Genomic DNA, 12794 nt, shown 5'->3' with positions numbered 1-12794 from the left:
TTCGATTTCACAGAGAACAATTTTCTATTGTCCACTTTTCGTACCTTTTTTTCTTCGTCGCGTGTACTTGCGATTTAAATGAAGGCATTGTGAATCGTTTATCACTTCTTTATTTCTACTTTTCAAACTCCTTTTTTTTCGACACCGAGTGCGCTCTTGACACTGCAACGAGAAAACGATCCGCGCGTGAACAACCATAAATATAATAACGTATTTAATATTGCTACTTAAATGTTTCTTATTTATTTTTGTTATTTTTGTTACATTTAAAAATTTACAGTATTTATTTATTAAAATATGAGTTATACGGTTATTTGTGTCATAAAATATTTTGTGTTATTATTGCGTTTCTTTTCTGCAATTTAAATGAGAGCCATGGGGCGCCTCTTAGATTCCTCTCTGGCATAACATAGACAATAGCAAACCCAAAAGACAATAGCTCTATAGGGACTGAATACCATGAAACAGCATCGAATTATTAATGAGGTAAAGTTTGACGATTCCTTCCTGGAAAAGCTTTGATTAAGGAGTTTCTTCATTCTTTTTACGTCATTTATTTTGCGTTTAACATGTATATTTGTAATAAGGATGTATATTATTTAATATTAAATTATTATTAAATAATAGCGAGAAATATTCTGCACTTGTTGAGGTGCTGGAAACATCATAAAAATAGCCAAGTGATTTTAATTCTGTACCATAAAATAGATTAGGAATTTAGTTTGCATTTGTTTCGAGAAGAAATCCGGGATTTCGGGATTTCAAGAAATCGCTTCTATTACGATGGGATCATGCAGAACAAAGAGGTATGAAGAAGTAAACTGGTACTTACTCTGTTTTATTCACTTCCTACTTTACCGACACTCGATTATCTAAGGCGCCGTCATCAAGAGTCGATAAAGTAGGAAATGAATAAAACAGAGTAAGTACCAAAGTTAGAAGGCCGGCATAGGCACTCTCAGGTTCCTCTCTGGTTATATGGTTGTTCTGTGGTTTGGAGCATTGGAGTATTGGGTTGGAAGATGATGGACGATGTATCCCGCTGCACCGGATTTTCCTTACGTCCTGTCAGAACGTGAGGAAATCAATTCGATCCTGTACAAACCAATCAATTCAACGCAGCGGATAAAGGTACGGTATAGCGAATTGTGTGGCAAGATACCAGCGTTTCTTTGCACATCAGTGCGCCAGAACGAAGAGGTTAACTCGAACGTAGTACAATACAATGGGCGTACACAATGCACCTGTCAAAAAATGTCACACGGTTTTCCTCCATGGTTTTGGCCAACTTTTAAAGAACAATATAAATAACTTTGGTAACGTGTTTGCAATTTCATAGTGTCGAACAAGATTTTTATCTTTAGATGGAATAGAAATAAATATAATAAAACATTTTTAGCTTTATAAGATACATCATTGTGTATCTATACATATAAATTATTATTCATAGCACTGTTGCATAACTGTTGTTGCTGTCAAATGCTCTATTAGTTGCATAGATAAAATGCAATTTCCAAAATCTATTTTCTTCTTTCAAGGTTTCTTCTCAATTAATCATAACATTGGTTGCATTCAATAGAAAAAGCAGCTTTGTAAGATTTTTTAATACAATTGGTTTTTGTTCTTAGTTCTTGCCGGATCTGAATAAATCAATCATATGATTCATGCAACAATTGCAAAAGGTGACACTGAGCTCAAGTATTATTTGAGTTCAATGGTTATAATCAATTGCTCACATCGATAATTGATTAATTTAATACAAAATATTGTGATTGACTGTTCCAAAAGAAGTTATATTGTGATTGTAGCTAATTGCAACACGGTCAACTGTCAAATGGGACACTCCTGTTGCAAAGTTGCTTTTTCTGTTGAATGTAGTTTAAATATATTACTGTGTGTCAGGCTCTGCATACAATAGAAAGATATTAGCTATAAGGAATAAGAATTAACATTTTAGAAGCTGAAGAAACTGATTCTAAAATTACACTTCTTATTCCTAATATTTAATATTCTTCCATTGTGTGCAAGACCTTATTCAAACTTGAATACTTTGTGCGCATCAATGTTCAGTTTTTCTTATTAAATCACTAGAGTAAACGTTATTGAAATGTAACATTATAATGTAATGATGTATAGCACTTGCATATGCATGCTACACAAGTTGCAGAGAAAATAAGGTTTTTCTTATATGTGCTACAATAAATTATACAATGTATAATTACAAAGATTTTAAATTTGAGTTTGCTATCATCATGGTCATTTTTGGGGGAAAATTTAGGGTAATTTTTTAGGAAGGCAAATATAAAGATTTGTAGCATTTTTCACAAATTGTCTTGATTTATAATACATTAATTTATTATTATACAATATTTATCACAAATATTTATACTTGACAACATTGTTCACAGTACACATGTTTCAACGCTTCATCAAGTTATATTGTACTAGGCTCTACCAGTGGCAGCGTTTACTTGTTCTCCAGAGAGCCATGTTCGTTTCTTCAAATAATACCTCTATCGGTAAATGACGTTTCAATTCTAACTATATTAAAATATTTTTATTTCTCTTATTGATGTTGCTTTAGGAGTTGCTATGTATTGGCGACTTTCTTTTATGATGATTATTGACATACGATTATGTTGTTTAATATTATTTTTGTTTTCTATCAGGAGGGTGTGGTCTCACGAGTGGCGATATCACCTGATGAGAAGACTGTAGCCTTAGCAACAACTCGCGGTACCATCTGTCTAGTCTCTTTAAAATCCACTCCGCAGTTGATATCAGTTTTAACGGATCACATGTATAAACAAATCACTTGTATCTGTTGGAATAATAGTAGTACCGAATTATATATAGGAGATGCAATTGGCAGGGTTTTTGTCATAGTACTGTCCATATTTACGGTAAGTTTTGTAATACCATAAATTGTGAACAAGATTAACAAGATTTAATGTTTTAATGAACAATTCAACATAATCAAATAATATGTATTAATATAAATAATCGTAATATATAACATAATTGGAATATTTCCTATAAAAACCAAACAAGTTCAAAAATTTATTTTGTTTTTTAAATAGGTTCTTAAAAAATATTAATCAGAATTTGAAACTTTATTTTTGTACTTATTATCGGAAGAAAAATTATCGCATTTATACAAAGAGAAATATAAAAGTTTTTGTTAAGAACAATTTATAAAATTTTGTAAATAAGAAGTGATTTTAAATAATAATGGGAAAACGGTCTCAATGAACAATAGAACAAGGATAGCAGCGTTTAATTCCACATTAATTTAAACAGTAATTATATTTTCAACTGAAATAAAAATACATTTAAATTATAATATACTTTTACTTTACGTTTTAACTTCACTTGATTTTATTCAGTCATAGATATAAAAATTAAAAGATATAACATTTCAATTATAAGAACATACTTATAATTGACTTTTTATAATTGAATATTAACTGTTAATTAGTACTATACTAATTGAAATTTTACATTTTCTAATTTTTCTATGACTGAAGGAAACTAAGTGAGGTGAAATATGTATCATGATTAAAATGAATTTTTGTATTTAAAATATAATTGTTGTTTAAATTAATATGGAATTAAGCACTGCCATCCTTGCTCTATTGCCTGTTGTGGCCGTTTTTAAATTGTTATTTGTTTTTTATATTGATAAACTTGCATATATTCTTATTTTTTTTTTACGGTTAGGTCAACGGAATGTTTCAAACTCCAGCGTGCATACTGAATCTGGATTCCGGTGTCGTGCAATTGAACTTTTTCTCGCCCCTGCTATTGGTCTCCACGCTAGCGCGTTGCTACATTTGTGATACGATACGGGAGCAGTACAAACAGATAGGCAATAAACCGCGAAACGGAGAGTTCGGCGCCTGCTTTTATACGCACGAGAACATCATTTCGAATTCACAGAAAGAAGAAAGGAATATTAACGACGCACGAGGCGCGTTCAACTTGATCTCCGACAATGACAGTAATATCTTAGGCGAAAATCACTCGAGGATATTTTGCGCCCGCCCTGGTTCGAGACTATGGGAGGTGTCGGCCGATGGAATTGTCACAAAGACGCATCAGTTCAAGGAGGCTCTGGCGATTCCTCCGACAATAATATTTCGTTCAGAATCTAGTACTTTAGAATCTAGTCAGAAGGAGGAGACGAGGCACGAGTGGCCACCGCAATCCGTCAACTTCTCGCATCTGTTCGTACTCGCGCGCAAGTATTTATTTTCCTATACGGCCAGTGGCCTGTATGTCATCGATCCTGCGAACGCGAGCATACTGCTATGGAGCAACGAGTACACGAACATCGGCACGACGTCGATTGTGGACGATCAAATCTATTTGATGACCTGTGGTAGCGAATTTCATTGCGTAGCGTTATCGTCACTTGACAACCTGATATTGCGACTATATTGTCGCGAGCAATATAATAAGTGTCTGAACGCGTGTCTTGTTTATAAGTCTCAATTACTAAAAGCCATTGGCACTAAGGAGATAGTCGAGCTGCTCGAGATGGAAGATCCACCGTTACGAGATGAGAAAGCACTACTGCGACCATTGATTACACTTCTGCAGGCTAGCGGTAATAGTAGACCGACCAAACTGGACTCCGGAATCGTAGTCGTGCACTCCAAAAAAGATAAATTCACGGATAAGAAAACTTATGGCTGTGAAATGACGTCTTCGTCGCAGTCTCCCGAAATTTCTAGCGACGATTCGTCCGAGATGCAAATAGAATCTAGGAAAGACCGAGAAGAGAATTTCGCGCGAAGAAATACTCTCGGAACGGTTTCGGAGGTCACGCTCAATTCGGGTTACGATAGAGAAATGTCAGATATCAAGGATGACGATCGTCAGAAGCCGGATTTTCAGGACGACATTACGCATAAAGTACAGTCAGATTTGCGTTCGATTTATGATCTGACGAACAGCGTCAGACCTAATATATCGGAGAAAGAGATCGAAGAAATTATTTTGGAAACGGATAAAAGGATGAGAACGATCAAGGATTCATATCGAGATTCATCCAGGCTCCAAAGTTTCATCTACGAGATCACTCGCGCCGCGGAATTGCATTATTACAACGTGTTTCTGGAAAACACCTCCGTGCAGTTGATCGACTCCATCAACAATGATTACGTCATGCGGCATTTCGCGAGAGCCTTCGTCGAGATCAATGCGCCGATTTACGCCAGATGCAGCTGCGGTTATCCCTACCCAATGGACAAGACTATAGAGCCGAAATTCTTGGGGATCGGTGAGTCTCTGATTAGGAGATACGCGGACAACCTGCCAACCGAATGTAGCAATATTTGTGACAAGGTACCTTACATGTGGCGTGTGTATTTGTCCATCCGCATTGAACAACGTAACGCGCTGGACGACTTGTTGAGACAGTGCCTTCAGACCAGAGACAATATCGTATTGTCGTTCCTGTTACCGGCGCTAAACGAGCAACAATGGAGTTGCGTGAACGCATGTCTGAGTGAGATCAAAGATGGTACTTGCTTGTTTTGCGCGACGCCTTTGGCGAAAAAGCCTGATTACGACGTATTGATAGATTGGAGCGGAATTGCCAGAGAGATCATGAGAAAGGAGGGACCAGACGAGGCCATGGCATTTCTGATTAAGCTGGAGAGCATGATGCCGGACATTGATTTAGACAGAAGGTATTGAAATATTTTCAAGTATTGAGAGAGAAAGAATTTATATGGCACCGACTTCCATACTTCTGGATTTTTCCCATTGCATTTTTTTTTTTTTTTTTTTTTTTAAGTTTAACTTGTATCTCACTTTTCCTGATTAAAGGCCAATATATTTAGAACATAATCTGCACAATAATTCGAAAATTTTTAATGTCACTTTATTTGCGGAAGTGTTAGCTGAAAAATTCTTTTGTTAGTATTATAAAGGCATTTGTTCATTATGTTGTCATTCATTCAACAATTTTTAAAGATTAAAGAGAAAAGTTTCCATGAGTGGCAAATATAACATTTTAATTGTTTTTTTATTATTAAAAGAACTTGTGTTAGTATTAATGTAATATATTGTTATACTAATATTATGAGATAATTTATATTAATATAATAAGACTTAATTTTTTATTCATTATTTTATGAACTGTAAAAGAATATACAAGAGAATACAACACCAAAGAAATATATGTAAAATGTAGAATGTCCCAGACAGGGAGAGAAAAAGAAATCTGTTTCTTTTTCAATAATATACACATGGTTATCATCAAAGAAGCTTTGTATACATATATAAAAAAAATTAATGTAATTTTTACTAAGAATTGGCTAACTATCAATATTAATACATTATTTTTATTACAGTATATTCCAGTCCATCGTGTTTACAAAAATGCTGCATCACCGAGGTCTGAAGAAGTCGATTGATTTTAGTAAAACTAATAAAGTAACATCTGAATTTGGTACAATTTGTTCTCCACAGGTAATCCCATTACTAATTCTCTCTATCGTAAAAATAACAAATATCCAAATAATATCAATCTGAAGATTATCTTATCATACATATAAAAATCATAAGCTTCAATATTCTCAAAACTTGATCAAATTCTTAATATGAAGACTGAAGAATTTCTTTAAAACCACTTTGTAAGCAACAATTAAAACAATCAAATTATGCGATACTTGAGCAACTTCGGACCTTCTTTCTCAGAGTGTGAATATAAAGAGATAGTGATATTAGTAGTAATAATGGAAAACTTAGTGACAATAGAATAGTTTAAAACAATATATTAAATATTATTTTCATTATTACAGATACGTGATCAACTCACGAAAGCCCTTGAGAAAGATTTAAGACGATCGATAGATAAATCTGTGTTCGGGACAGGTGCTCATCATTGGGGCAAGCGTCATCAGATTAAATCATTGACATGCCCAGGTTGCACATTGTCTTTACAAACGCCAATTCTATTGGGTGACAATGGAGTTGCGATCTTCCGTTGCGGCCACGCGTACCATATGAATTGTATGATAGAGAGAAAGCTCACTAGATGCAATCTTCATCAATAAATATTGTAAATAAGAGTCGAATAAAAAAGTTACGTACCGTATACACTTTTTTTAAATAAAGCTCTCTTCAGATGTACTTGAATCTATTATTTATCACCTGTTCAGTAAAGATCTTTTTTCTTTCGTCACAAATACTTGGATTTATTATCTCGGTACATTCGTTATCACAGTTGCAAGTTGGACAGTACAGAAGAGCATCGTAAATTGTAAGACGGAGCGAAATCGATGTATAATACAAACATTATCATCTCGATACATTTTTCAAATTTACTGCTTTTTTTGTTCGTTATCAAAATGTATCATTTTTATAAGATCGTTGTAAAATAATCATTAATTGATTATAATTTGTGTACAGAGTTATTAAACATGCGTGTGTACAGTAAATAAAATATCTGCTTGCACGCGTGCAATTTCTGACGCCGCTTGTTGAGTCTTCTGCGAGAAATTGAGGAGAGGAAATATACATCTAGATTTACATATTACATTATTTGTCTTATCACTTACCTTATTTGACGTAATCGAAATACATATTACAATTACACGCGTACAACGTGTAAATATAACTTTGTACACGTTGACCTATTACGTACATTTGGCATTCTTAATTTTTGTTGTTAAGGTTTTTTTGTAAAATTATTCTTTAGCAAGAAAAAATTCAGAATCTAGATTAATCCAAGATACATTAAACTGAGCTTTAACCTCTGGCGAAAAAATTTAAATTAAATTTTGATGAAATTTCAATGATACTTTGTTTTTGCAACATTTTGACCAATAATTTCGTCAAAATTTCATAAATTTCAATACGTCATTAATTTATCGTTGCGAAATGCAAAGTATTTTTGCAATTTCAGCAAAAGAAGTCAATAAAATTTTCTTTACGTTTTCATTAAATAGTATTAATAAATTTTTCTTTGAAATTTTATTACATTCTTATCAAATTCCCATTAAAATATTGTCTTTTTTTCATTAAACGCAGCAATCTTTTTAGCAAAATATAATGAAAACTTTATTGCACTCATTGAAATTTTATCAAATTTAATGAAACGTCAAGAATCGTCATCAAAATTTTTCTATCGTGAACATAATGTATATGATGACATTATTGTAACGTACATTGCATATATATCACCACTCAAAAATTTCGGTATATTTGAAATTTTTTCGCATCTCGTGAAAAGTATTTCGATAAGAAGAAATTGTTTAGTTTTTAAAAATGCATTTTATAATAGAATGATAAAACTATGAATTTTTCGTTTCTAAAGCGCATAAAATTTAAACTTAATATTTTTTTTCAATTTTTTACGTTTTAATTTTTTAATGCTGTAACTTGATAAACATTATGAAACAAAAATTAAGAAAAAATTATTTTAAATTAGGGTCTTTAGTTATTGCAATGCTTTCTTATAAAAATTGATGCGACAATTTCTCGCAATGATATCGAACTTCTTACGAACTAAAAATTCATTTTTTATAAAATGTTAACTTTAAAAACTAAGAGTTTATGGGAAAAAAAATAAAAATATTACTACAATTTTTATTAAATTTTTTCAAAATGTTTAAAAACTTTTTTTAGATTTTTTGTGAAATGCGAGAAAATTTCAAGCGTGCTGAAACTTTTAAGCGATAATATATATTTTCACATACCATCAGGTCTGATATTTATAGCAAGATCTCTATATAGATACTTAAATATCGATGTATCCTTAAGAATAAATAAATTCATATAAAATTTGTTTACATAAATCGGACGATTTCTATCTCTACAAACACGTTGTGCTCCGCAATGCAATAGCACCAAACATTATTTATTAAAATAAAAGCAGCACAAAAGCTTATTAAATATTAAATGAAATTAAGTTTAGAAAAATATTTTAATAGATTTTTGCATGAGTGTATATCAGTATCACAGTTCAAATGGCAAAAAATGTACAAAACTTTGTGATTTTCTATCATGGTGTGACTAGAGATAAATCTTTGTTATACTCGATTTTTTTTTTTACATAATTCACCTACAAAATATTTTTGTATATACTTATTAAAAAAAGTATAAAAATGTTAGAGCAAATACAGATATTAAATATTTAAAAAATTCCTACCAATATATTCATATACATATGTATCTAATTTTTAATTAACTCGATTTGAGCATTATAACTTTTTGAGCAAAATATAAATTACAATTGTAATTATTAAGTTACTAAGTTATTCATAGATGTTTCATTTTCTCTTTGAAAGCCGTAACTTGCAAAAATTGCATTATACGAATGTTTATCACGGAAAAGATATTTCGTTAAGAAATCGCAAAATATTCGTAGTGTATGCATCTTCAAATTTCTAATAAAATTTCTAATAACAATTTGTGGGGAAGCAGAAAATTTTCTTTTAGATAGAGTTGTAAAGTTTTATGCTTCCACTTTTGCAAATTGAAATCGCAACGCTTAACATGTTTAACATTTTAGAAATATCAGAAATAATTTAGTAAACCTTGCATTTTTAAAAATAAAGTATACTTTTTAAAATAAAATGCTTCGAGTATTGATGATGGAGAAAATGTATACGTTAAACATTTCGTAAAGCTTATTTCAGAAAAACAGTATAATACTTTGTATCAGAATTTAGGATAAAATTTTATTTATAATTTCATCAATATTATAATTAATTTTATGTATTAATATTGTTTTATATATAAATACATTAATTATAAATTTATTTTATATAAAATATACGAAAAATACTTGAGAAACCAAAAAATATGGATTTCAAAATGCACGACATTAAGAAATTATTATAAATAAAATATTATCCTAAAATATGATGTGAATTACAGATCTTCTGAAAGTTAATAATACTATCGATATATCTTCTCCTAATAATGATTTTGCTAATAGATAGTTACAAGTTCGAATTTTATAAAGAGGAAGCACTTCGTATAGATGTCTTTACATTGATCTCCACTGTGCAATTTGTTCTAATACCTTGAAAAACACATCAAATTATTTTAATATTATCTGTATATAATAATTAAATTATGTATACAGATTACGAATAAAAAATAAAAAGATAATTTTGGTAGAAACACAGGCACAGTAGATAACATATTAATATGTTAGTTTCCAAAAGATGAAGTTACATTTGTACATAAAATCGTTTACAAATGTGTATGTATATACATATATATGCCCTCTTGTCCTTTTTCCAAGAGGGCATCATAAAGTTAAATAGTAAATGGAAATATTTATTCTTTTTACGAGAAAAATGCATCCTTTCATATTTGTACACAAAAATACTTAAAATTAAATATGATTAAATGTAGAGTTCCATTCGATTGGTTGCACTTACCCATTTTACGTCCATATACATTTCTCCCAGGCAAATTTTTATTTGTGTCGTTCTATTCTATTGCGCAAACAAAATGCTATATGAAAATCAAAGATCTGACAAATAATCGCAATGGATGACTTATAATACGCCGACGGAATGATCGCGGTTTTTCGGAATCCGTTGGACAACGGCTCCCTTTCTCTCGAGATAAAAGATGCACTTAGCAAATAAGGTTAGAGAATAAAAACAAATAAATATATACGTAGGAACAAATTATATGTAGACGATTGTACTTGCGATCGCACAAAACCGTGCACAAAACATCGACAATAGAATTTTAATTAATACGTGAAACTATCAATAATAGATACAATTTTATCAATTTAAAGATGTATCACATTTACATACATACAGTCCCTGCAAATTAAATTGAAATTAGAACGTGTTAATATTTACATTTTAAAATTTAATTAAACTATACTAGATACATGAGTTGCGTTAATAACATTGTATTTTTACTTAACACATTTGTATAACTTATTTATTTTATTTGTTATAAAAAATTAAATTTTAAGAAATGAGAAAAATTCCAATTTTTTAATAAGTGATTTTAAGTATTCATTTATGCAAAGTTTTATTGTGATTCTGAACTTAGTTATTCCGTAAATAAACAAATACATTATTTATAGCAAGAAATGTCAAAAGTAAAAAATAAAAATATATGAATTTTTTTTATATAAGTACTTTATAAAGTCCCAATCCATTTATTTATTCATTCACTTTTACAAACAAATAATTACTGCTTCGCAATAAAACTTTACATAAATCATTTAAATTACCTAAAAAACTCATAAAAAAATTCATAATTTTTCTTTATATTTCCACCAGAGCACGTTTATACTTATTAAAACAATTTTTTATCCAGACGGAAAATTGTTGTTGAATTTTTTGTATTACTTTCAAATGCAATATAAAATCTGTAATTTTTTCATAATTTTGAAATTATATGTAATACATCCTTAATATACAAATTTGTAGAACTACTTTCATGGCAACATACTGTTTCCTTAATCTCCTAAAACGGAACAATTCTATTGTATGAATATATTGTGCACGGTTTCAAAAGATATTTCAATATATGTGTAAAACATGTTATATCACATAATTATGTGATACTTCCTTGCAGTAGTAGTATATTATTGAAATATTTGCAGTATTGGCATTGCATATGAGAACTGTTTCGTACTTTTCTTAATAAATACTGTTTCTTGAATGAATTTAAATGCAATAGAATTTCATTAAAGGAATATCGCACATTAAAATTGAATATTCATTCATCGTAATATGTTATTCTTGAATGATTTAGCAAAAAAAAATAGCAAGCAGTATTTTGCTTTAGTAACACTTAAGACTCCTGACGCCTCGCGCGACTATATTGAAATTGTGACGTTATAAGCGAGAAATAACACGTAAAAGTTTCATCCATGGCATTTATAAATAAAGAGAATTTGGATGAAACAGAATAATAAGATCGCTTTAAAACACTTGGAAAAATGGGCCTCTTTTTTTCCCCCTAACAGTCAGTAAATAATCATAAAAAGTACATAAAATGAAGTCTATTCGGACAGGAAAACACACGAATAACTGTTGAAAGAAGTAAAAAATGTACTTTTATGTATAAAATTCAAAGATAACTTTACTTGTGGCCCATTTTTACGAATTTGTTAACTAAGAAACAAGTTACAATTTGACAATAAAATACATAATAATAAAATGACAAGTGCACAAAATTTCATCATCAACCTGTCATATTTCTACTAGTTCTAATTTTTTCTGGGATATTACATTGCTACCTTCAACGCGGAGTTCTCGGCTGAGAAGTCAGAAGTCTTAAATAACCAGATAGTACTGTGTAATATTATACAAACACACGAATAATTATACGTTATATACAGTTGCACTTACATAGCATTTCTAAAAATTTAAAAAAAAATTTCTACAATTCTTATTTGATAAAGTCGAAATTTGATAAAGCGCAAATAATAGTATTTAAAAGTTATTTTCACAATTTAAAAAGAAATTTACAATTTTGAACTGTTTAATTAATGTTAAATGTGCAATTTGTCTCAATATTTTCTTAAAATCTTATATTTACGAAAAAAATGGTAAAAATGCGTTTAATTGAATTATATGATATATATCGTTATTATATACATATATGTATCACACAATGCATTAAACGCATTTTTAACATTTCTTTTGGTATGCGTTTAATGCATAGGTATGTGTGTCCGTGTATGTGCGTGCGTGCACGCACGTGTGCGCACACACACACACATAAACATTAAAAGCGTTTTACATGTATATATATATATGTATATATATATATATATATGTGTGTATATA

At 30.3% G+C, this 12794-nt stretch overlaps 1 protein-coding gene across 1 annotated transcript; it reads left to right on the top strand.

Moving 5' to 3' along the window:
- The first annotated feature begins 977 nt into the window (after positions 1-977).
- On the top strand, positions 978-7567 carry LOC105207735 (Hermansky-Pudlak syndrome 5 protein homolog). Its single transcript, XM_011177358.3, has 6 exons — positions 978-1131; positions 2409-2519; positions 2670-2903; positions 3721-5696; positions 6363-6480; positions 6813-7567. Exons 1-6 carry the CDS (start codon positions 1033-1035, stop codon positions 7065-7067), a joined length of 2793 nt encoding a protein of 930 aa, XP_011175660.1. The 5' UTR covers positions 978-1032; the 3' UTR covers positions 7068-7567.
- Positions 7568-12794: the final 5227 nt, after the last annotated feature.

The sequence above is a fragment of the Solenopsis invicta genome, chromosome 14 (assembly GCF_016802725.1).
Source record: "Solenopsis invicta isolate M01_SB chromosome 14, UNIL_Sinv_3.0, whole genome shotgun sequence".
Taxonomy (NCBI): Eukaryota; Metazoa; Arthropoda; class Insecta; order Hymenoptera; family Formicidae; genus Solenopsis; species Solenopsis invicta.
Note: the sequence above shows the minus strand (reverse complement) of the source record. Positions and strands in the feature narration are given on the sequence as shown.

Excerpts from the sequence above, each read along its gene's own strand:
- LOC105207735 (XM_011177358.3), top strand. The coding sequence starts at position 1,033 with ATGTATCCCGCTGCACCGGATTTTCCTTACGTCCTGTCAGAACGTGAG. Across the intron at positions 2,904-3,720 it reads TAGTACTGTCCATATTTACG|GTCAACGGAATGTTTCAAAC; the intron begins GTAAGTTTTGTA and ends TTTTACGGTTAG. Across the intron at positions 6,481-6,812 it reads GTACAATTTGTTCTCCACAG|ATACGTGATCAACTCACGAA; the intron begins GTAATCCCATTA and ends TCATTATTACAG.